Below are 26,859 nucleotides of genomic sequence, written 5' to 3'. Positions count from 1 at the left end.
GAAAGAATTTAATCTGACTGAAGCTTCCCATGTTCATAAAATGAGAATCAGTGAAAAAAAAAACGCAAATATTATTATTATACACACACAAAAAAAAACAACGGCAACAAAATAGAATAATTTTTGTATGTTTTCAGCAAACAAGTGGGTGCGTTTTGATGTGATATACTACGAGTATGGTGCTCTTGTGTTAGATTTTTCCCAGGCTGACAAGGCAACACGTGTGTTCAATATTCTCAAAGATGCTGTTTTTGATGACAAACAGCTACTAGTGCTTTTATTACCTAATATTCAGGTAAGATCCTGTAAGGCGTGCACGCGTTATGTGAAGAAAAAAACACAACCAAAAAATATGTGATATACGTAAAACATGAACTTTTGAGATATTGTATCGAGTTTTTTGCTAAAATACAGAAAAGGCAAGAAGACAAGTGGTTAATTTTAGTCTGTAGCAACATTTAGGTAGTGCTCTAATATGACATACCAGGGTTGCCACTTACCTTGAAAAGTCAGGGAATTTTTTTTTTTTTTTTTTTTTTTTTTTTTTTTTTTCAAGGTCAGTGAATTGTCGGGGAAATCTTGATAATGGTCAGTGAAAAGTGTAATTTTAGAAAAGTCAGGGGAAAATGAAATTTTGGGTCGATTTTAAAATGTTCAGTGGCTATGGCAGTCTTCAGGCAGTAGTTATAAGTATTTCTAAACACATTTTGGTGTAAATGTGTATAAACATAATTTAAAGTGTTTGAACCAATTAATTTTGTTTTAATGTTAACTTTGAAATTTTTGTATTTGTTAAATGAAAGTTTGTTATATCTGAAGCAAAATAAATATAAAAGCTTGGATTGGACGGCTGTAGGGAAGGAGGAGGCCGAAAAAATATGGTGGTATTGGTCAGTGAAAAGTACTGTTTAGTCAGTGAAAAGTCAGGGAATTACATTTTCTCAACTAAGCGGCAACCCTGCATACAGTTAAACTGGTCTTAGCAGCCGCCTGTATTTAGCAACCACATATATAAACCAGCCGATCAACTATCTTTCCAAATTGACATTTTGTTCTAATTTATCCCCCCGCCAAAGGCGAAGGGGATATTAGAAATGCTCTCCATCCGTCCGTGTGTCCGCAATGATCTTTGTCCGGAGCATAACTCCAAAAGTACTGGAGGGATTTTCTTCAAACTTCATACACTGATAGAACACATTGGAAGGAAGTGCAGTGTGTAAGAACAATAACTCTTCCTTGCCTATTTTTTGAGTTATTCCCCTTTATCATATTTTCTTAAAAAATTTTGTCCAGAGCATAACTCCAGAAGTACTGGAGGGATTTTCTTCAAACTTCATACACTGATAGAACACATTGGGAGGAAGTGCAATGTGCAAGAACAATAACTCTACCTTGCCTATTTTTAGCTCACCTGTCACATAGTGACAAGGTGAGCTTTTGTGATCATCCTTCGTCCGTCGTAAGTCCGTCCGTGCGTCCGTCAACAATTTCTTGTCTGCACGATAGTGGTTTCATTTATGATTTTATTTTAACCAAACTTGCATACAACTTGTATCACCATAAGATCATGGTTCCTTTCTTGAACTGGCCAGATCCCACTATGGGTCCCAGAGTTATGGCCCCTGAAAGGGCCAAAATTAGCTATTTTGACCTTGTCTGCACAATAGCAGCTTTATTTATGATTTGATTTTTACCAAACTGGCACACAACTTGTATCACCATGAGATATTGGTTCCTTTCTTGAACTGGCCAGATTCCATTATGGGTTCCAGAGTTATGGCCCCTGAAAGTGCCAGAATTAGCTATTTTGACCTTGTCTGCACAATAGCAGCTTCATTTATGATTTTATTTTAACCAAACTTGCACACAACTTGTATCACCATAAGATCTCGGTTCCTTTCTTGAACTGGCGAGATTCCTTTATGGGTTCCAGAGTGATGTCCCCTGAAAGGGCCAGAATTAGCTATTTTGACCTTGTCTGCACAATAGCAGCTTCATTTATGATTTGAATTTAATCAAACTTGCACAAAACTTGTGTCACCATAAGATCTCGGTTCCTTTCTTGAACCGGCCAGATCCCTTAATGGGTTCCAGAGTTATGGCCCCTGAAAGGGCCAAAATTAGCTATTTTGACCTTGTCTGCACAATAGCAGCTTCATTTATTTATGATTTGCTTTTAACCAAACTTGCACACAACTTGTATCACCACAAGATCTTGCTTCCTTTATTCAACTGGCCAGATTCCATCATAGGTTCCAGAGTTATGGCCCCTTAAATGTCCAAAATTGGCTATTTTGGCTTTTGCAGCCATATAGAGACTTCATTTATGGTTTTATTTGATACAAACTTCCAAAATATCTTCAACAACAATAAATCTTGGATTCCATGACAAATCAGATCCAATCATAGGTTCCAGAGTTATTTTATATCTGATTACCTCCCCTGATTGGAATCAAAATGGATTTATATCAGTAAGTACTTACAGGACTTATTTGAAATTTCATTATTGTTATTAGTTGGACTTAGACAATCAGGGTAGATAACTAGGGACTGATTTTATGTCAAATTACCTCCCTTTATTTCGAATTAAAATTGTTATATCTCCATAACTACTGAAGATACTGATCTGAAATTTCATTTATGTCAACAGATTTATTTGGCAGATCCTTCTTTTGTCCACTTACAATATTTTTTTAGCTCACCTGTCACATAGTGACAGGGTGAGCTTTTGTGATCGCCCTTCGTCCGTCGTCCGTTGTCCGTCCACAATTACTTGTCTGCACGATAGAGGTTTCATTTATGATTTTATTTTAACCAAACTTGCACACAACTTGTATCACCACAAGATCTCGGTTCCTTTCTTGAACTGGCCAGATCCCATTATGGGTTCCAGAGTTATGGCCCCTGAAAGGGCCAAAATTAGCTATTTTGACCTTGTCTGCACAATAGCAACTTTATTTATGATTTGATTTTTACCAAACTTGCACACAACTTGTATCACCATAAGATCTCGGTTCCTTTCTTGAACTGGCCAGATTCCTTTATGGGTTCCAGAGTTATGGCCCCTGAAAGGGCCAAAATTAGCTATTTTGACCTTGTCTGCACAGTAGCAGCTTTATTTATGATTTGATTTTTACCAAACTGGCACACAACTTGTATCACCATAAGATCTTGGTTCCTTTCTTGAACTGGCCAGATTCCGTTATGGGTTCCAGAGTTATGGCCCCTGAAAGGGCCAAAATTAGCTATTTTAACCTTGTTTGCACAATAGCAGCTTCATTTATGATTTGATTTTAACCAAACTGGCATACAACTTGTATCACCATAAGATCTTGGTTCCTTTCTTGAACTGGTGTGATTCCATTATGGGTTCCAGAGTTATGGCCCCTGAAAGGGCCAAAATTAGCTATTTTGACCTTGTCTGCACAGCAGCAGCTTTATTTATGATTTGATTTTTACCAAACTTGCACACAACTTGTATCACCATAAGATCTCGGTTCCTTTCTTGAACTGGCCAGATCCCATTATGGGTTCCAGAGTTATGGCCCCTGAAGGGGCCAAATTTAGCTATTTTGACCTTGTCTGCACAATAGCAGCTTCATTTATGATTCGATTTTAACCCAACTTGCACACAACTTGTATCACCACAAGATCTTGGTTCTTTTCTTGAACTGGCCAGATTTCTTCATGGGTTCCAGAGTTATGGCCCCTTAAAGGTCCAAAATTGGCTATTTTGGCTTTTGCAGCCATATAGAGACTTCATTTATGGTTTTATTTGATACAAACTTCCAAAATAACTTCAACAACAATAATTCTTGGATTCCATGACAAATCAGATACAAGCGTAGGTTCAGAGTTATTTTATATCTGATTACCTCCCCTGATTGTAATCAAAATGGATTTATATCAGTAAGTACTTATAGTACTTATTTGAAATTTCATTATTGTCATTAGTTGGACTGAGCCAATCAGGGTAGATAACTATGGACTGATTTTATGTCAAATTACCTCCCTTTATTTCAAATTAAAATGGGTATATCTCCGTAACTAATGAAGATACTGATCTGAAATTTCAGTTATGTCAACAGATTTATTTGGCAGATCCTTCTTTTCTTCACTTACAATATTTTTTTTTTTTTTAATTACTTCCCTTTTACGTTACTATAAATAGCTTATTTTTAGTAACTTTTTTATTATTGGCCGTAGGGAAAAACCGAGACCACTTTTCTGTGGTACAACATGGATGGTACTTCCAATTTGTAGGTGTATTTTGACATATCTGTACCTTGTAAGAATTTTTTTTTCTTTTTGGTTAAATTTCTTCCCTTTGTTGTTACTGTCCTTTGGACTTAGATATTTTTTCTGAGGACCTTCTTGTCCTCAAGTGCAATGATAACAGGTGAGCGATATAGGGCCATCATGGCCCTCTTGTTAGCCCACCATCATCAGATGGTGGGCTATTCAAATCACTCTGCGTCCGTGGTCCGACGTCCGTCCTTCCGTTAACAATTTCTTGTTATCGCATCTCCTCAGAAACTACTGGGGGGATTTTGACCAAACTTTGTCAGAATGATGTATTGTTACCCTAGTTGTGTCCCCCTGAAAATCAGACTGGTTCAACAATTTATGAGTGAGTTATGGCCCTTTGTTTATTTCTATATTTTACATAGATTTATATAGGGAAAAACTTTGAAAATCTTCTTGTCCAAAACCACAGAGCCTAGGGCTTTAATATTTGGTTTGAAGCATCATCTAGTGGTCCTCTACCAAAATTATTCAAATTATTTCTCTGGGGTCAAATATGGCCCCGCCCTGGGGGTCACATGGTTTATATAGACTTATATAAGGAAAAACTTTGAATAACCTCTTGTCCAAAGCCACAGGGCCTAGGGCTTTGATATTTTGTATGTGACATCATCTAGTGGTCTTCGACTAAGATTGTTCAAATTATACCCTAGGGTCAAATATGGCCCCGCCTGGGGGTCATATGGTTTACATAGACTTATATAGGGAAAAACTTTGAAAATCTTCTTGTCCAAACCACAAAGCCTAGGGCTTTGATACTTGTAATGTAGCATCATCTAGTGGTTCTCTACCAAGTTTGTTCAAATTATGCCCCTAGGGTCAAAAATGGCCCCGCCCCGGGGGTCTCATGGTTCATATAGACTTATATAGGGAAAAGCTTTTAAAATGTTCTTGTCAATAACTACAACATTCAAATTTGGACCACATGTATATTTTTAAGTGGCAAGATGAACCTTGACATGAGTTGACCTTGATTTTGACCTAGTGACCTACTTTCACATTTCTGTAGCTACAGCCTTCAGATTTGGACCACGTGCATAGTTTTGTGCACTGGAAAAATTTTGACCTTGATTTTGACCTAGTGACCTACTTTCACATTTTTGAAGGTACAGGCGTCAAATTTGGACCATATGCATAGTTCCGTGTTTCAAAATTAAATTTGACATTGATTTTGACCTAGTGACCTACTTTCACATTTCTCAAGCTACAGCCTTCAAATTTGGACCACATAGTTTTGTGTACTGAAAAAAACTTTGACCTTCACATTGACCTAGTGACCTACTTTCACATTTTTGAAGGTACAGGCTTCAAATTTGGACCACATGCATAGTTTTGTATTCCGAAATAAAATTTGACCTTGATTTTGACCTAGTGACCTACTTTTACATTTCTCAAGCTACAGCCTTCAATTTTGGACAACTTGCATAGTTTTGTGTACTGAAATGAACTTTGACCTTTACATTGACCTAGTGACCTACTTTCACATTTTTAAGGTACAGGCTTCAATTTCGGACCACATGCATAGTTTTGTATTCCAAAATAAAATTTGACCTTGATTTTGACCTAGTGAGCTACTTTTACATTTTTCAAGCTACAGCCTTCAAATTTGGACCACATGCATAGTTTTGTATACCGAAACAAACTTTGACCTTTACATTGACCTAGTGACCTACTTTCACATTTTTGAAGGTACAGGCTTCAAATTTGGACCACATGCATAGTTTTGTATTCCAAAATAAAATTTGACCTTGATTTTGACCTAGTGACCTACTTTTACATTTCTCGAGCTACAAGCCTTCAAATTTAGACCACTTGCATAGTGTACCGGAATGAACTTTGACCTTGACATTGACCTAGTGACCTACTTTCACATTTCTCAAGCTACAGCTTTCGAATTTGGACCACATGCACAGTGTTGTGTACGGAAATGAAATTTGACCTTGAGCTAGTCAATAAGTCTAGAAATTTGGAACACTCAAAAATGGCACATTGGTGGGTGCCAAGGTCACTCTGTGATCTCTTGTTTTGTGTATAAGCCCAGAATAGTGGAAGTAATTTACATTATGTTTGTAGGCACTCACTTAAATAGCTTTTACTGTGAAGCAAGTGCTTTCTACTATTATTATTATATTTACGCTACCCTGGCCACCAACTAGATGATTTTTAAAAGTTTTTAAAACAACATTTATCTGAATTTCTACTTTGCTTTTATGAACTCAGAGCTCTGATTATGAAGCCTTTATGTTTTTAGCCCACCATCATCAGATGGTGGGCTATTCAAATCACTCTGCGTCCGTGGTCCTTCGTCCTTCCGTCCGTCCGTCCGTCTGGCCTTCCGTCCGTTAACAATTTCTCGTTATCGCATCTCCTCAGAAACTACCGGGGGGATTTTAACCAAACTTTGTCAGAATGATGTATTGGTACCCTAGTTGTGTCCCCCTGAAAATCAGACTGGTTCAACAATTTTTTAGTGAGTTATGGCCCTTTGTTTATTTCTATAATTTACATAGATTTATATAGGGAAAAACTTTGAAAATCTTCTTGTCCAAAACCACAGAGCCTAGGGCTTTGATATTTGGTATGAAGCATCATCTAGTGGTCCTCTACCAAGATGATTCAAATTATTTCCTTTGGGTCTAATATGGCCCCGCCCCGGGGGTCACATGGTTTATATAGACTTATATAGGGAAAAACTTTGAAAAACCTCTTGTTCAAAACCACAGGGCCTAGGGCTTTGATATTTTGTATATGACATCATCTAGTGGTCTTCTACTAAGATTGTTCAAATTATCCCCCTAGGGTCAAATATGGCCCCGCCCCGGGGGTCACATGGTTTACATGAGACTTATATAGGGAAAAACTTTGAAAATCTTCTTGTCCAAACCACAAATCCTAGGGCTTTGACATTTGTAATGTAGCATCATCTAGTGGTTCTCTACCAAATTTGTTCAAATTATCCCCCTAGGGTCAAATATGGCCCCGCCCTGGGGGGTCACATGGTTCATATAGACTTATATAGGGAAAAGATTTTAAAATCTTGTCAATAACATACAACATTCAAATTTGGACCACATGTATGGTTTTGAGTGGCAAGATGAACCTTGACATGAGTTGACCTTGATATTGACCTAGTGACCTACTTTCACATTTCTGTAGCTACTGCCTTCAAATTTGGACCACATGCATAGTTTTGTGCACTGAAACAAACTTTGACCTTGACATTGACCTAGTGACCTACTTTCACATTTTTGAAGGTACAGGCTTCAAATTTGGACCACATGCATAGTTTCGTGTTCTAAAATGGAATTTGACCTTGATTTTGACCTACTGACCTACTTTCACATTTCTCAAGCTACAGCCTTCAAATCTGGCCCACATGCATAGTTTTGTGTACCGAAACAAACTTTGACCTAGTGACCTACTTTCACATTTTTGAAGGTACAGGCTTCAAATTTGGAACACATGCATAGTTCTGTGTTCCGAAATAAAATTTGACCTTGATTTTGACCTAGTGACCTACTTTCACATTTCTCGAGCTACAGCCTTCAAATTTGGACCACTTGCATAGTTTTGTGTACCGAAATGAACTTTGACCTTAAGATTGACCTAGTGGCCTACTTTCACATTTCTGTAGCTACAGGCTTCAAATTTAGACCACATGCATAGGATTGTGTACCGAAACAAACTTTGACCTTGACATTGACCTAGTGACCTACTTTCACATTTCTGAAGGTACAGGCTTTAAATTTGGACCACATGCATAAATTTGTGTTCTGAAGTGTAATTTGACCTTGATTTTGACCTAGTGACCTACTTTCACATTTCGTCCTTGAAATTGATCTAGTGACCTACTTTCACATTTCTCAAGCTACAGCTTTCGAATTTGGACCACATGCACACTGTTGTGTACGGAAATGAAATTTGACCTTGAGCTAGTCAGTAAGTCTTGAAATTTGGAACACTCAAAAATAGCACATTGGTGGGCGCCAAGATCACTCTGTGATCTCTTGTTTTTATTACTTCCTTTTTACGTTACTATATATAATTAGCTTATTTTTAGTAACTTTTTTATTATTGGCCGTAGGGAAAACAAGAGACCAGTTTTCTGTGGTACAGCATGGATGGTACCTCCAATTTTTAGGTGTATTTTAACATATCTATACCTTGTAAGATTTTTTCTTTTTGGTTAAATTTCTTCCCGTTGTTGTTCCTGTCTTTTGGACTTAGATAGATATTTTTTCTGAGGACCTTCTTGTCCTCAAGTGCAATGATATCAGGTGAGCGATATAGGGCCATCATGGCCCTCTTGTTTGAGTTATTCCCCTTTATCATATTTTCTTAAAACATTTTGTCCAGAGCATAACCCCAAAAGTACTGGAGGGATTTTCTTCAAACTTCATACACTGATAGAACACATTGGGAGGAAGTGCAATGTGCAAGAACAATAACTCTACCTTGCCTATTTTTTGAGTTATTCCCCTTTATCATATTTTCTTTAAAAAAATTGTCCGGAGCATATCTTCTTCATGCATGGAGGGATTTTGATATATCTTGGCACAAATGTTTACCTCTACAAGGCGGAGTGTCGTGCGCAAGAACCAGGTCCCTAGGTCTAAGGTCAAGGTCACACTTAGAGGTCCAAGGATACAAGAATGAAAACCTTGTCCGGAGCATTTCTTCTTCATGCATAGAGGGATTTTGATATAACTTGGCACAAATGTTCACCACCACGAGACGGAGTGTCATGCGCAAGATCCAGGTCACTAGGTCTAAGGTCAAGGTCACACTTAGAGGCCAAAGGTCAGATACAAGAATGACTTTGTCCGAAGCATTTCTTCTTCATGCACGGAGGGATTTTGATGAAACTTGGCACAATTATACACCATCATGAGACGAAGTGTCATGCGCAGTTCCCTTCTTTAGAATTACTTCCCTTTGTTGTTACTTTAAATAGCTTTCATTGTAACTTTTTCATTACTAGTCGTAGGGAAAAATCGAGACCACTTTTCTGTAGTACAACATGCATGCTATATCCAATTTTGAGGTGTATTTTGACCAATTTCTACCTGATAAAGATTTTTTTTTTTTTTTTTTTTTTTTTTTTTAAAGATTAACTTCCCTTAGTTGTTACTATAAATAACTTATATTGTAACATTTTTATAATTGACCGTAGGGAAAAAACAAGACCACTTTTCTGTGGTACAACATAGATGTTACTCTGCAATTTTAGGTGTATTTTATTATATATAAGGTATCTCTACCTGGTAAGAAGTTTTTTTGTGGACTTAAAAAAACAAAAGACTTACAGTGATTACTAAACAACCACAAAATTAACATTCCATTTGCAAATACAGCTGCTAGAGTAAAGAAATTTGCTGCGACAGGCATATATTGTGACATTCTGGCACTCTTGTTCCCTGTTAGCTTTCCATTCCTTCTTTTTACAGTGGCCATATAGAAAAACATCATAGCTATACTGTTCATGAAAATTAATAAAATTTAGCAGTAAACCACCTCTCTACTGACTTATTCTTTCTTCCACATCTTTAAAACCCCTGATGCGGACCACAACTAAACGGTTCTTCAAAGCTTTCCCCAAAATTAATACTTTCAGACACTAACTTGCCAGGAACTTTAGCCTTCAATTATAATATGCCTGGCGGGGGGATTAGCCATGTGTAACATGGCTCTTGTTTCAACTTCTCTTAAGCAGCTATCCACCTTCCACCTTAAACAGCTAAATTGTTTTGCTGCCTTGACTGGCTGCATGATACAGGTTTAGCTGTATGTACAATGTTTCTGAGATAGTTTTACAGTCTCTCAGAATTAAAGTTTCTGTTAATTTAATGTGTATTGTTATGCTACCAAGTTGATAAACCCCAACAGTATATGAAGTGTATTCCTATTGTAAAAGTTTGTCAAGTAAGGAATTTATTCAAAAATTCACATATTAATTTTGCTGTTGTACTGCAGCAGTAGAACACGTATTTGTAGTATATTGTTTGGAAAAAAATGAAATTGACGTTCCATTTAAGATGTAAATCATAGAAAAAGAGTGCTATAACACTATTTATGCATGATGGGCGGTTATACGTCGGGCGTAATAATTGCACGAGGGCGCAGCCCGAGTTAGATTATTTATATGACGTATTTCGGCCTGAGTGTATAAATAGTGTTAATACACTCTTAAGTCTTTTGCTATAAATTATTTAGATTCTAATATGCCCTTAATCTAAAACAGTTGATAAATTACAGAAGCGCTCTTTCTTGGTCGCAGCAAAAACTTTGACGTCACAGCACGTAAACGTGACGTCATTCTAGCGTAAGAGTGTTTTAACAGAGACAAGCATATTAGAATTTACTTTGCAGCCACACATGATTCCAGACAACACAAACCCGCTATTAGTGTTTGTTAATGTTAAGAGTGGTGGATGTCAGGGCTTAAACCTGATAACGTCATTCAGAAAGCTCCTCAACCCTCATCAAGTCTTCAATCTTGAAAATGGTGGCCCTCTTCCAGGGTAAGTAACTCACCTCAAATGTTGTTTCTCGGTCGTAAATGCTGTAGACTTGTTACTTTTCGTGGGTTGACTAACTTTGTGGTTTTGGTGATTTATGAAATAACTGCCAAGAAAGAATTTCCGTTTATTTTATCTTCAGAAAATGAAGAAAAAAAGATGAACCCACAGAAAAGCTGTTTTGGCCAAAACCAGGAAAGTGCATGGCCACTGCATTATATGATTTACAAGTTTTGTGTAATTTTGTGACATTCTTTTTTGTAGTGTTTGCCTAATGAAGCCTACAGTAGTGTTTATACATATTTCTTTACTATGTTTTTTTGTCAAGTGTGAGTTACATATAATGCTAGTTCCTACAAAACTTTAATCAAACCTTAAGCTTATAATAGAGTTATGTTGAGCTTGGTAAGTGTTGGTGTTTTTAAAACTGTTCATTGTACTAAGAAAGACTACTTAACCCGCCCGCTTAGCTCAGTAGGTAGAGCGTTGGTCTACAGATTGCGGGATCGTTAGGTCGATCCTCGAGCGGGGCGTATGTTTTCCGTGATGATTTGATAAACAACATTGTGTCTGAAATCATTTGTCCTCGACCTCTGATTCATGTGGGGAAGTTGGCAGTTACTTGTGGAGAACAGGTTTGTACTGGTACAGAATCCAGGAACACTGATTAGGTTAACTACCCGCCTTTACATGACTGAAATACTGTTGAAAAACGGCGTTAAACCCAACACAAACAAAACAAAAAAAAAGTGTGAACACTAGCACAAAATGATTTTCATAAACAGAATTTTCTAATCACTGTAATGTTATTTTTCAGTTTATATGTGTTCCGAAATGTTCCCTTCTACAAGATACTAGCATGTGGCGGGGATGGTACTGTTGGCTGGGTACTATCGTGTCTCGATAATGTTGGACAGGATGCCATTTGTCAATCACCGCCTCTATCAATACTTCCTTTAGGCACTGGTATGTTGACCATCCTTACAGTATTTGCCAGGGCAAGAGCATGTGTGTTTGGCAAAGTTTTCCCTAGTTTTCATACTATTATATGATAATCTCTTTGATAGCCTTATGGTAGATCTCTCGCTTCTAGTGCGGGAGGTCATGGGCTTGCTGCGTGGCCGTGTCATCCCAAAGATGTGAAATATGTTGCTAGTAGCTTTCTCGTTGGTAGCCTAGTGGCAGAACGCTTCCTAGGAGTGAGTGAGGTCATGGGCTCGCTGCCTGTCCATGTCATACCAAAGATGCGAAATTTTGTACTAGTGGCTTACTCGCTTAGGGCTCAGCATTAAGAGTATAGCCCTAAGACTGGTCAGCCTTAGGTCAGTGTAAGAGACTGAGTGGGGTGTCATGTCACAGTGAGATGGCACTATAAAGTTGGACATAAGTAGACAGTCATTTGCATGAAGCATTGTTAAAAAAGATGCTAGACCTAAACATAACACACAAAATTATTATACAATATCTAAAGGGGAAAATTACTTCTGGCACACATAGGCAAGAGGTGCTTCAAATGTCTTCCTTCCAATTGTCAATTTAATCTATTGGCCTATGTTAAAAATTTAATGGAAAGTGTTATGTTCTATTTTTAGCTCACCTGTCACAAAGTGACAAGGTGAGCTTTTGTGATCGCGCACTGTCCGTCGTCCGTGCGTGCGTGCGTCCGTCCGTAAACTTTTGCTTGTGACCACTCTAGAGGTCACATTTTTCATTGGATCTTTATGAAAATTGGTCAGAATATTCATCTTGATGATATCTAGGTCAAGTTCGAAACTGGGTCACGTGCCTTCAAAAACTAGGTCAGTAGGTCTAAAAATAGAAAAACCTTGTGACCTCTCTAGAGGCCATATATTTCATAAGATCTTCATGAAAATTGGTCAGAATGTTCACCTTGATGATATCTAGGTCAAATTCGAAACTGGGTCACGTGCCGTCAAAAACTAGGTCAGTAGGGCTAAAAATAGAAAAACCTTGTGACCTCTCTAGAGGCCATATATTTCACAAGATCTTCATGAAAATTGGTCAGAACGTTCACCTTGATAATATCTAGGTCAAGTTCGAAACTGGGTCACGTGCCTTCAAAAACTAGGTCAGTAGGTCAAATAATAGATAAACCTTGTGACCTCTCTAAAGGCCATATTTTTCATAAGATCTTCATGAAAATTGGTCAGAATGTTCACCTTGATGATATCTAGGTCAAATTCGAAACTGGGTCACGTGCCATCAAAAACTAGGTCAGTAGGGCTAAAAATAGAAAAACCTTGTGACCTCTCTAGAGGCCATATATTTCACAAGATCTTCATGAAAATTGGTCAGAACGTTCACCTTGATAATATCTAGGTCAAGTTCGAAACTGGGTCACGTGCCTTCAAAAACTAGGTCAGTAGGTCAAATAATAGAAAAGCCTTGTGACCTCTCTAGAGACTATATTTCTCAATGGATCATCATGAAAATTGGTCAGAATGTTCATCTTGATGATATCTAGGTGAAGTTCGAAACTGGGTCACGTGCGGTCAAAAACTAGGTCAGTAGGTCTAAAAATAGAAAAACCTTGTGACCTCTCTAGAGGCCATATATTTCACAAGATCTTCATGAAAATTAGTCAGAACGTTCACCTTGATGATATCTAGGTCAAGTTCGAAACTGGGTCACGTGCCGTCAAAAACTAGGTCAGTAGGTCAAATAATAGAAAAACCTTGTGACCTCTCTAAAGGCCATATTTTTCATGGGATCTGTATGAAAGTTGGTCTGAATGTTCATCTTGATGATATCTAGGTCAGCTTCGAAACTGGGTCACGTGCGGTCAAAAACTAGGTCAGTAGGTCTAAAAATAGAAAAACCTTGTGACCTCTCTAGAGGCCATATATTTCATGAGATCTTCATGAAAATTGGTCAGAATGTTCACCTTGATGATATCTAGGTCAAGGTCGAAAGTGGGTCACGTGTCTTCAAAAACTAGGTCAGTAGGTCAAATAATAGAAAAACCTTGTGACCTCTCTAGAGGCCATATTTTCAATGGGATCTCTATGAAAGTTGGTCTGAATGTTCATCTTGATGATATCTAGGTCAAGTTCGAAAGTGGATCACGTGCCATCAAAAACTAAGTCAGTAGGTCAAATAATAGAAAAACCTTGCGACCTCTCTAAAGGCCATATTTTTCATGGGATCTGTATGAAAATTGGTCTGAATGTTCATCTTGATGATATCTAGGTCAAGTTGGAAACAGGGTCATGCGCAGAAAAAAACTAGGTCAGCAAGTCTAAAAATAGAAAAACCTTGTGACCTCTCTAGAGGCCATACTTGTGAATGGATTTCCATTAAAATTGGTCAGAATGTTCATCTTGATGATATCTAGGTCAAGTTTGAAACTTGGTCACGTGCCTTAAAAAACTAGGTCAGTAGGTCAAATAATAAAAAAACCTTGTGACCTCCCTAGAGGCCATACTTTTCATGGGATCTGTATGAAAGTTGGTCTGAATGTTCATCTTGATGATATCTAGGTCAAGTTTGAAACTGGGTCAACTGCGGTCAAAAACTAGGTCAGTAGGTCTAAAATTATTAAAATCTTTTGACCTCTCTAGAGGCCATATTTTTCAATGGATCTTCATGAAAATTGATCTGAATGTTAACCTTGATGATATCTAGGTCAGTTTCAAAACTGGGTCACATGCGGTCAAAAACTAGGCCAGTAGGTATAAAAATAGAAAAACCTTGTGACCTCTCTAGAGGCCATATTTTTCATGAGATCTTCATGAAAATTAGTGAGAATGTTCACCTTGATGATATCTAGGTAAAGTTCAAAACAGGGTCACGTACCTTCGAAAACTAGGTCAATAGGTCAAATAATAGAAAAACCTTGTGACCTCTCTAGTGACCATATTTTTCAATGGATCTTTATGAAAACTGGTCAGAATTTTTATCTTGATAATATCTAGGTCAAGTTCAAAACTGGGTCACATGAGCTCAAAAACTAGGTCACTATGTCAAATAATGACGTCATACTCAAAACTGGGTCATGTGGGAAGAGGTGAGCGATTCAGGACCATCATGGTCCTCTTGTTAAAAGCAGTATGCTTGATGACATTAGAGCTTTCACAGAGAAATGAAAATGAGACATTTTAAGGTTGATGAGAATTACTGTAACTGTCATTAGAATATGTAGTAAAGCAGTTGTTAAGATGGTATTTTATTTTGTTACTTCAGGTAATGATTTAGCACGAGTGTTACGGTGGGGACCAGGGTATACGGGTGGGGAAGATCCTCTGAATTATTTGAGAGATGTTATAGATGCAGAAGATATCAAACTAGACAGGTAAAGCCTGATTTTTTCACTTTGATTCCATATAACTAACAGATTGGTTGTATGTATAACTTACAAAGAAGACCTGTTTGAATACATAGGTGATATAAATGGCTGCTTGTAAAAGATGGTTTTAATAATGCATTCACTCATTACATGTCGAAAGCTTTCATCTAAACCCAGTTAATACGGAGTGTTTTACACTGTAATATCGTGCTCAAGTTTGATCATGAATCAGTGCGAACCAGTACCTTGTGAGTCATGGCTCTGGACATAGTCAAAGTTGCAAAAAGATAAAACAAATCAAATGTCCAGACAAATACTGATGTAATTTTGATTGGATTTGAAATGGAATGTGTACCACTATAACTTTCTAGAAAAGGCTGGAAACCAGCCAAAAATAGAATGTGTACCACTATAAATTTAACCAGCTAAAAATAGATTGTGTGCCATTATAAATTTCTAATCAAGACTGGAAAGCAGTCGGTTTTGGCTAACTTTAAATGATCACTACAGATTTTACTGTCTTTATTTTAGTTCATTTCATTCCCTAACACTAACTTTTTACTTTTAGATGGACCGTGATATTTCACCCTAATGAGAAAGAACAAAACGATACGAGGGTGGCCATAGCAAACGATACAAATTCTGCAAACACGAACGAGGATACTACCACCATCTTTGTCATGAATAATTACTTTGGTATAGGTATTGATGCCGACATATCACTTGATTTTCATCAAGCCCGAGAAGAAAAACCAGATAAATTTAATAGTCGGTATGTGATATTAATGCTTTTGCTTTTAGTATTCCAAAGAAAAATAATTTGGTTCGTAAGGAAATGAAGACAACATGGGCAAGTAAAATGACGCAGCACAAGCAGATATTAGGTCAGTCTAATGTTATACAAGCTGCTTTATCCTGTTTTAAGATGCAAAATGTACTGTGAAGTCATTAGTTTATCTGGTTGTTGCTTGGACGAGTTCACAGATACCCAGTTATCGGGTTTTGTAGCACAGTGCCATAGTATGAATTCTACCCCTTGGGTACAGGTGCACTACAATCTATTCTAGTCTATACAAATTTATTTTAGCTAGATTATGATGAAAGTGTTAAGCTTATTTTAACCAAGTCCACGTCCTGGAAAAACTAGTACTGGTGGCATGTGAGACAGTGTTGTCATGATCCCAGTGGAGCTTGAACACTCGACACTCGGCCCAAGGATTGAGAGGCAGAAATGTTAACCGTTCCCCTTTTGCAATCTATTTCAGACTCAGTTTACAAACCTAGCCTCTGTTTTGCCAAATACGACACACTTTTCAGATTAGAGAATAAAGTTGCGCAGAATAAAACATTATCCATAACTGTGTGTTTAGGACATCTAAAATAAATATACAAAATGTACATGATATAGATATTTTGCTGTGGAATGCATCATTGTTATTGGCTTGAAGATGTATACTAATGAGGAATCTTGAATTTTTGGTATATTGAACTATTTGTATCGAGTCGAACACAGATACTCTAGAAAATGAAATTGGTGTTTCTGGCATTTGATCTGGTTCTTCCTTTTTTTGGCATTACATATATGTGTAAAGGTTAAATATATGTATTATGAACACAAAGTAAACAACAGGTATTATCGGAATTCACTTTTAATGAAGTATGGTATACAGCCGAACCTCGTTTACTCGAACTCTGATAATTTGAACGCCACCCTTCCCTCAAACTCACCATCAGGTCCTGGCAAAATCCCTATTTAATGAATAATTTTTAATTGTTTGAACTACCGATAACTCGAACAAATTTTGCTGGTCATATTGAGTTTGAGCAAATGATGTTTGACTAATTTGTAAGTTTTGAATAGCTTGACGATACGTTTTTGTTTGTTATTGAATTTCAGCTTACATAATAAGAAAGTATATGTGCAAATGAGTTTACGAAAGATGGTGAAGCCGCACACTTGTAAAGATCTTCATCGGTGTATACGTCTTGAAGTGGACGGAAAATTAGTTGATCTACCTCCATGCGAGGGAATTATAATTCTAAATATTTTAAGGTAAGTTTTACTTAAATTGAATTGGCATATTTTACATGTTACTGGCTGTGATTAAAAAAAAATTTCAGTGGAACTGTTAGTCATGAGAAAGATTTTTTTTTTATCTTAATGTGGTAATCGTTTTAGACTTTTTCCCCAGAAATAATTTATCAGAGCTTACATGCAAAAAATAATTCATCTTAACTTTTACCCAAAGAATACCACAGGGTGAGAAAAACATGCGATCAGGCTGGGATTGAAACCTGGTACTCATCGCTAAAAGTGCAAGTCCTCTATTTACCAATCTCTCTGGATACCTGACTGAATTAGTACTGCCACATACATGTACACCCCCACAAATCGGAGAATGATGAAACAGCACACATCGAATAAGTAATATAACGGAAATTTTCTATTGTCATTAGTGGTCTACTACCTTAAATAGCAGATCATTCCACTGATATTTCAGTATGATTCAAATTGTGAAGTTTAAGAAATATTTCTGTTCCAAGAATGAATATTAAACGATTTGTATTTTAGTTGGGGCTCAGGGGCAAACCCTTGGGGCCCAGAGAAAGAGGACCAATTTCAGAAACCCACGCACTATGATGGCAACCTCGAGGTGGTGGGAATAACGGGAGTCGTGCACATGGCACAGATCCATAGTGGCCTACGAACCGGTATCAGGGTCGCTCAGGGTGGTCATGTAAGTTTATCTTCAATCCATAGCACTGAGTTTGGATGAGGGTTATTCCAAAATTTACGTTTTTGGTAAATATTGCATTGGAGTTTGGGACAATATCTCTTCCTCGTGGGATTATGAATTAGTAAATTCTGAAGCTAAAATATGGAAAATTTTATACGTACATTGGATATGTAATTTGTTAGATTGGTGCAACTCAGAAATCCATGAAAAATTGTTTGTCACAATATGAATAATTTCACAGTATTAGTTGTTTGGTTTCACAAAAATGCCCTTCAAAAAACAAAACTATTTGATAGAAAAAAAATGTTTAAAATACCTTAGTATGTACTAGAACAGAAGCAAATAAAATTGTTAGATACATAAAGTTTGAAATATAAATGAATAGACAAGCCTTGATTTTATTTTTTCAGTTGCGGATCACGTTACTTCAAGATTTACCCGTACAAGTTGATGGTGAGCCGTGGACACAGCCTGCAGGTCAAGTTGTAGTACTACGCTCAGCTTTAAAGGTACAAAACTCTGAAAATTGTTTGATTTTACACAGATAAAGTAACTGCAGGATTGGGTCATAAGCCATTGATAAGTTTTAGTCCTGTGAAGACTTTTATCTTATCTTAACAGACATTAGGATGGGGCCTTTACAATTTGGAAAAGTAATTATGTGGACTAAACTTTTTGATTGGAGAAGAAATTGTTTCAATAGTGACTTACAGGGTTAATACATTGTCTTAAGTAAGAACTTGACCAGTCTTAGCTGAAAAAGTGAAGACAAAAATAATCATACAATATATTTAATTTGAGAATATTACCTTTTGAATTGGTAAAAAAACATGATTTTTCAGTAGGATTGGAGAAGAATGCCGGCCTCTAAATTTGCCCTGAAAAAAAAAACCACTGGCCTCGTGGCGAAGGAAGGCCCAAGGTCTGGGCGTAACTTCATACTGGAGAGAGCATCTTGGTAGAACTAACAAACTTTACATGCCAACTAGATTCTTTTCTCAAATGAATTAAATTTGACACCTGCGAGGCTGGAAACTACATCGGTATAGGGCAAACAAACCTTAAACCACTCAAGCATATACCTCCTTCCAAATAAGAAGAAGCACATGTGTTTGTAATATGTATTACATGGAAAAATTTAGCAAGTTGAAAATTTAAACAGTGCATAAGGTCAATGGTCAATAGATTGTTGAAGTGTTTTTCATCAAAATGTCTTGGAAATACATTGCACTCAATGAGGCTATCATTAAAAAAAAAAAACATTTGTTTGCGGTTACACAACCTACCCCGTGAAAATCGCTGCAACCCAACTTTTTTTTCTGGCCAGTCAGATGAAATTTATGTTCCCCCCCTATATGATTAAAAAAAATCTCTACCTACCTGCCCACACAAAAAACTGGGTTGTGTTACCGCAAACAAAATTTGTTAATTACGGCCTGATGAATGTTTTATAAACTTGTTTTCAGGCAACAATGTTGAAGAAGAGTAAGAATAAGATCCGAAGACGCAATACAGAGCCAAGTATATTTTTCCCAGAAAATGAAGGCTTAAAAGCACAGTCACCCAGTGATGAAAACAGCACTGGTCCACTTTAACATAGTAAGTTTGTTGTCCTCTAGAGCAAAAAGTAGTTGGAAAACCAAAAATGTTCTTGTTGCTTTGAAGTTTTTACTTTATATGCATTCAAACTTTGTTTGCTCTAACTCAAATAATTAGAACACATCTCTGCTTGAACTCATCTTCATGTCAAGGCAAATTTTGTTCGATGTCTTGAACTACCGATAACTCGCATAAATTTTGTGGCCCGTCAAGTTCAAGCGGACAAAGTTCAACTGTAGGTTAACTTACTAAGAATTTTGTTCAATGTACAGTCAGACCCATGCCGAGCAGTCAGTCATAGGAGAGACAGTCTGGTTGCTTAAGGCAGGTGGCTGCTTAAAATTAGGTCAGTTTCGGTAGTAAGCCGACTTGCTACTTAAGTGAACTGGCTGCTTTGTTAATGTAGCTGCTAAGGCAGGTTCAGCTGTGAATGTGATTGCTCTTTGGAGGTACCTTAAACCTTATCATGCTGGTCACGATTGAGTCTGCCTTTGCAACCAGTGTAGATCATGATCAGCCTACACATCTGTGCAGACTGATCATGATCTGCACTGTTCGCCATTCAGTCAGTAACTTTTCGGTAGACAACCCTTTTAATAGTTAATGATACTGTAAATTACTGCTACACAAAGATGGCATTTAAAAGAATGAATCAGATTTATAGTTTATACTATTAAATGTAGTTTGAGTTGATTGTGAAATTCAATATCATCATCAAAAGTTTACAAAGAAATTTAGAGCCCACTGTTTCATAGTGTATCAAACATACTGACTTGCAGTACAAAATTAATGTTTTTGTTTTTTCCTTTTCAGATCTGATCTTCTATTTATTTTATATGTGTTAAACAATATACACATGTAAATATTGGTTTTCTGAACTTGTGATGGCAGAATGGAACGGCAAATGTGTAAAGTGTGATTTAGCTGTGTACAGCATATGTGTAATTGCAATCATTCAGCATGTAGTGTATATGTGTGTGTCGTTATTTTATCAAAATATTATGGACGGAGATTATTCGCTGGCCCAAGATGGATCTTTTAACTGCATTGTGGGATTCCTCTACAAACGAAAGACAGATTAGATCTCTTCTAAATTTTACAGTCGTGTCTGAAATAAATTTAGTAACTATAAAGTTCATTCGATTCAACAAAAGAATTGTGAAAGATTTCTTTGTAGAAATGAAATAGCTACATATGACAGTTTCCCTTCCCCCCCACCCCTCATTATAGTAATCTCCTAGTCTTTTATTTATTGATCTGAAAGAGTTTCGATTTTTCTAGGTGAACATCTATATCAAAATGTAAAAAAGTAAATGTGTTACATTTGTCAAACTCAACCTGCAAGGTGGTGATTCACAGAAGTTTTAGCTCCAGTGGACCAGTGGTACGTTCCGCTTGAGCCGTTTGTATAGGTACATGATCCAGCAGACTTTAAAAACTTTTTACCGACTGCTCGATGGAGAGCTAAAAATAGGAAAAAGTAACTTCCTGTCCTGAAACTTGTACTGAATATTTACGAAACTGAGAAAGTTCATTCTTGATCTGGCATTTCCATAATTTTTTAGGTGAGGTGAGCGACTATTGGCTTTCATGGCCCTCTTTTGTTTGTTTGATGTATAATTGGCAAAGGCTCGGGCCAATAATCGGGCCAATATTTATTTGAAGCTGTGGTGTGGGTTGAACATATCTTGTTTATAGAGCTTAACCGAAAAGAATGCACTAAGCAATTGTAGAGACAGGACACTACAGTCAAAAAGAAAAATAATACTAAAAAATGTTAGTTTAAATTTTGTGCACAAAGTAAAATAAAAAGGGATGAAGCAATTTAGAAAAAAAAATGTCATGCTAAACATTATGTTGTCAGTGATCAGCAGTTACTTACACTTTAAAGACTTCAGGAATAGGTCATTAGATATATGAGCTGTGCCATGAGAAAACCAATGTTGTGGCTTTGCGACCAGCATGGATCCAGACCAGCCTGCGCAGTCTGGTCAGGATCCATGCTGTTCGCTTTCAAAGCCTATAGCAATTAGAGAAAGTGTTAGCGAACAGCATGGATCCTGACAATGCGCGAATGCGCAGGCTGGTCTGGATCCATGCTGGTCGCAAAGCCACTATGTTGGTTTTCCCATAGCGCGGCTCATATACATTTGTATTCAAATAGAGCTTGTGTAGTGATGTATTTTAAAGCATTTTTTTTTTTTTTTTTAAATTTATAAGATGAGTTATGAAAACATACACATTGGCAATTGTGGTATAGGTCCTTGTGAACAGGTCCTTTTACAGAATGCATCAAAAGAATGAGAGAAAAAAGTGCTGGCATGAGGGGTTTAGAACCCTTTAGGACATAATTCGATATACTTTCCAGTTTATTTGCGCGGACGAAGTACATTGTACATGTATTATTTACATAGAATTTTTTTTTTTTTAAACAATTTGGGACAAAATGTGATAGCATATAATGTCTGCTGTGTAAGAGTTAGGATAAATTATCATGAATGTTAGCACTAGTTTCTTGCAAATTTTTGTGTACCAAATTTTAATTACTATATAAAACAACATACAAAAAATACAAGGCAAAAATGAGCGGCACCATGAGAAAACCAACATAGTGGCTTTGCGACCAGCATGGATCCAGACCAGCCTGCGCATCCATGCAGTCTGGTCAGGATCAATGCTGTTCCCTAATGGTTTTTCTAATCACTCTAGGCTTTGAAAGCGAACAGCATGGATCCTGACCAGACTGCACGGATGCGCAGGCTGGTCTGGATCCATGCTGGTCGCAAAGCCACTATGTTGGTTTTCTCATGGCATGGCTCAAATGATTTTAAAAAGGTTAGTACATAAACAGCATCAGCTCGGTATAGTGAACAACATTTTCAAGATAAAGAACAGAACATTTCAGTATGCTTCATAGAGTATCAGATAACAGTTCTGGCTCAAAAAAAAAATGTTTATATGACGAAGTGAATTGGTAGGTAACTTTAAAGTAATGTTGTGCTGTGTCAGGGCCACATAGGAATCAAAACCATATGCAGGCCATTTATTACCATTCTGCTTTCCGTAACAGACATGTAACAGCTAATTTTAGAAAAGAGAATGCTTTAAGTTAAGGCTTTGGTTGTATTTACAGAGAAGGAGATTAGAAGAGGAAGGGGTTCTACGCTGTAGACCATTTTGTTTTTTATCGTTAAGTAGAAAACCTTTTGACCATAAAGGTTGTAACAAAATTTAACTTCAAACATTAAAAAAATTGCATTTTCAATTCCTTTCAGTTGATAGTGCTGAGCATTATAGTTTCCATATCAGTTATGTTTTTGTATATTTTTGTTTTGAAGCAGCTTAAGTGATAATATATAGAGTTTTTAAACATATTATTTGCGAATGGTTGTAGAGCATATCAGTTTTTAATCTAAAGCTTTAAAAATCGTTTTCTTTTTGCCCCCGGATAAATTGAACCATTGTGATTGGTTCATATCTGCCCTATCCATTTCTTGTTAGGAATTGCTTCGGACCACATTTCCGCTTCAATAAGAAGCTTGGCCAGTAACATTCAATATTCAACATTTACAGGTACAAACCTTCTATTTCAGATAATAGTTAAAAAGAACGATTTCTGGTTTCTGTGGCAACCAAATTTAATGGGTCGGACATAATTTCACCTGGACTGAAAAGTTATTGCAGTTGCTTTAGCAACCAACAGGAAACAATTTAACTGTACAAAAATCAGTTCATGAAAATAATCCCATGTAACCATGGTAACTTTGAAGGCTATGTTATCTGTCTCATGGAATAAGAGTGATATCAGCGATATGGAAAGTAGGAGCTTTTTCGTTGTAGCTTTGGTATTTTGTTAAATATGATAAATTTGTACAAAAGTAATTTCATGAAAATGACCCAAGGTAACCGTGGTAACTTTAAAGGTTATTTGAGCCGCACCATGAGAAAACCAACTTAGAGCGTTTGCAACCAGCATGGATCCAGACCAGCCTGCACATCCGCACAGTCTGGTCAGGATCCATGCTGTTCGCTTTCAAAGCCTGTTAGCGAACAGCATGAACCCTGACCAGACTGCGCAGATGCAGATATGCAGGCTGGTCTGGATCCATGCTGGTCGCAACTGCACTATGTTGGGTTTTCTCATGGTGTGGCTCATTTGGTTTGTCTCGCTAAATCAGAGTGATGCCTGCAGTATGGAATGTAGGAGCTTCTTTTGTTTTAGCTTTGATATTTTGTTAAAAATGATAAAATCTGTGCAATATGTTTGTTATATATTAGGGCACACTAATTTGTGTTGTTATTATTATTTATAGAGTTATCTATATATTTTGTTGTTACATAATTATGAGAGATTTACTATTTACGAGAACTGGATTTTTTTTTCCCCCGTCCTGATTTTTTCTTATTTCAGAGATCAGATTCTGTTTACACTGTAATATCTATTTAGTTTACTTTTTAATTTCTTCAGATTTTGAAATTTTTTGTGTGGACATAACCAAAAAGATGTATTAAATATTTAAAGACACTAATATAATTTGTTTCTTCAGTGTTTTCTGCTTTTTGATTTAACCGGCTTTAAATGCCTGTTTCAACAAAAAAAATTCAGTCTCTTGAAACTAATCAAAATTACATATCATATTCCTGTTAGAGATATTGTTGGACAGTCATTCTTTGGACAAAAAAAAAAGAAAAAAAAAAAAGAAATAAATGTGAGTAATCATGTTGAAAGGGGATACCTGATTTTTTTTTTTGATTTTTTTTTTTTTTACCTCAAAAGTTTTGATATATTTGCAGAGAAGTGTTATAAGGTCCTTCATCATACCTAGTATTCTGGCAGTGGTGTTTATTTTTAAACACTTATTAGACACCTTTATGTCCAAACAAGGCTTTTTTTGCCACACAGAGAAACACCCCATGACTCAAGCATTAAGGGTTAAAGCACCAAGGCTCACTCCAGTTTTCCATACATTTTCTGTCTACCCTGGATAATTCAAGCATTTTGGTCATCCCCTTGTGATCTCGAGCGATTTCAATTCTGTTTTAGGGTTTGAGTAATTAAACAACACTGTATTGTGTTCTGCGGTGCATAGTATTCAAAATGTCATGTTTTTATCGGAGAGATGGTCCTTTTTAACATGATAGCTCACTTTATGCAAAAAATACCAAAGGTGTTACCTCCATAAACCTGATAGTGTACTAATATATTCATACTCAGTACAAGTGTGCTGGTAAATACTTCGTGATTTTTCTGGTACGGATTTTATAATCTACATGAATTATTGTTGGCTGTATTTGCAAATGTTGTGTATAGGTTTAACTCTGTTTTAGTACTACTCAGGGTCTGATTCCCGCATGCAAACACGCTGTTACGTTTTACATGCCATACACAGTGTATACACTCAAAAAGTGTATGCAGCCTACGGCAGAATATAAAACATTCTGTATTGTATTATAACTGTTGACACTTTTAGCGGACAGAAATGGCATTGAAATCTGCCCCCCACAAACTATGTATTGTCTTTCATACATTTCTGTATCGGAAAGTTTTTACCTTCTACATTTAGTAGTATATTACCTGCACTATATATAACATATGAAACAATTTAACACCATTATGTTTTTACTCAACATGGTATAAATCTGGAGTATAAATAATAAACATTTTAGGTAAAATGCGTTTTTGTATTGCAGTCTTTCCAGTTATGTGATTCAAAACATTGTTGTGCTTTCAGTAGAACCGAATCCCTTATAATTATTGTAGGATTTTTTAAACAAGATTGAAGATTTCTGGCAGATCTATGAATGGTAATACTTGGTTTGTGGCAATGTTTTGTCAGATCTTTTACAGAAGTATCGTTCTCTGTCATAGTTACCATTGAAAAGCTCCACTGCTGTTGATCAGTTGGAATGAATATTGCTGAATTCCAGTGTTTCTGTATACTTTGAGGAGTGAACGGAAAACTGCAGTAACTCGTATTAAATAAAGGAGGAGCTACGATAGTTTTTCGTTCCGTCCTTTTAAGTCTTTTAAAGTAAATGTTGAAAGTATGTTATTCTAGGTCATGAGTTGTACTGATGTAGGTACGATAGGCTGGGAAATGTTTGTGCCTTGTTGCTGCCTAGTTTCTGTGTACGTTTTATGGCTTACGAGATACAACGTTTATTTGTATTTAAAACAAGTGAGTGAGTTGGGTTTTACGGCGAATCCAACTCGCTCACTAAAACAAAGTCCTGAATGTGATATATTCACTGATTCTGCGTTCGTTGAATGTTCTGTACTAGCAAATAGAGTTAAAACTTGTTAGCCTTTAAAAAATTATCCTGGCATTTGACATTTGATACATGTGGCAGAGTTATATTTCAGAGTTCATAGGGTTTTTGCCCGAAAAATCCAAAAATAGGTCCCATTCCCTTCTCCAATAAAAGTGTGTTTTTAGCTCACCTGTCACATAGTGACAAGGTGAGCTTTTTTGATCACGCAGCGTCCGTCGTTTTTCATGGGATCTTTATGAAAGTTGGTAAGAATGTTCATCTTGATGATATCTAGGTCAAGTTCGAAACTGGGTCACGTGCCGTCAAAAACTAGGTCAGTAGGTCTAAAAATAGAAAAACCTTGTGACCTCTCTAGAGGCCATATATTTCATGAGATCTTCATGAAAATTGGTCAGAATGTTCATCTTGATGATATCTAGGTCAAGTTCGAAACTGGGTCACGTGCCGTCAAAAACTAGGTCAGCAGGTCTAAAAATAGAAAAACCTTGTGACCTCTCTAGAGGCCGTATATTTCACAAGATCTTCATGAAAATTGGTCAGAACGTTCATCTTGATGATATCTAGGTCAAGTTCGAAACTGGGTCACGTGCCTTCAAAAACTAGGTCAGTAGGTCAGATAATAGAAAAACCTTGTGACCTCTCTAGAGGCCATATTTTTCATGGGATCTGTATGAAAGTTGGTCTGAATGTTCATCTTGATGATATCTAGATAAAGTTCGAAACTGGGTCACGTGCGGTCAAAAACTAGGTCAGTAGGTCTAAAAATAGAAAAACCTTGTGACCTCTCTAGAGGCCATATATTTCATGAGATCTTCATGAAAATTGGTCAAAATGTTCATCTTGATGATATCTAGGTCAAGTTAGAAAGTGGGTCACGCGCCATCAAAAACTAGGTCAGTAGGTCAAATAATAGAAAAACCTTGTGACCTCTCTAGAGGCCATATTTTTCATGGTATCTGTATGAAAGTTGGTCAGAATGTTCATCTTGATGATATCTAGGTCAAGTTCGAAAGTGGGTCACATGCCTTCAAAAACTAGGTCAGTAGGTCAAATAATAGAAAAACCTTGTGACCTCTCTTAAGGCCATATTTTTCATGGGATCTGTATGAAAGTTGGTCAG

At 36.8% G+C, this 26,859-nt stretch overlaps 1 protein-coding gene across 2 annotated transcripts in view; it reads left to right on the top strand.

The window, feature by feature from the left end:
* The window catches only part of LOC128549606 (diacylglycerol kinase theta-like), a 65,488-nt gene extending 44,049 nt beyond the window's left edge, over nucleotides 1-21,439 (top strand). For both annotated transcript variants that reach the window (XM_053526657.1, XM_053526656.1), the window contains exons 13-22: nucleotides 138-295; nucleotides 10,675-10,826; nucleotides 11,641-11,789; nucleotides 15,027-15,135; nucleotides 15,698-15,901; nucleotides 17,027-17,182; nucleotides 17,702-17,867; nucleotides 18,278-18,376; nucleotides 19,334-19,466; nucleotides 20,280-21,439. In XM_053526657.1, coding sequence (XP_053382632.1) covers nucleotides 138-295; nucleotides 10,675-10,826; nucleotides 11,641-11,789; nucleotides 15,027-15,135; nucleotides 15,698-15,901; nucleotides 17,027-17,182; nucleotides 17,702-17,867; nucleotides 18,278-18,376; nucleotides 19,334-19,462 — 1,322 coding nt within the window. In that variant the 3' untranslated portion in view covers nucleotides 19,463-19,466; nucleotides 20,280-21,439. The remainder of the gene's footprint in view (nucleotides 1-137; nucleotides 296-10,674; nucleotides 10,827-11,640; nucleotides 11,790-15,026; nucleotides 15,136-15,697; nucleotides 15,902-17,026; nucleotides 17,183-17,701; nucleotides 17,868-18,277; nucleotides 18,377-19,333; nucleotides 19,467-20,279) is intronic.
* The last annotated feature ends 5,420 nt before the right edge of the window (nucleotides 21,440-26,859 follow it).

This window comes from Mercenaria mercenaria, chromosome 16 (assembly GCF_021730395.1).
Source record: "Mercenaria mercenaria strain notata chromosome 16, MADL_Memer_1, whole genome shotgun sequence".
Lineage (NCBI taxonomy): Eukaryota > Metazoa > Mollusca > Bivalvia > Venerida > Veneridae > Mercenaria > Mercenaria mercenaria.
The sequence above is the reverse complement of the archived record's forward strand: the minus strand, read 5'-3'. Positions and strand labels throughout refer to the sequence as shown.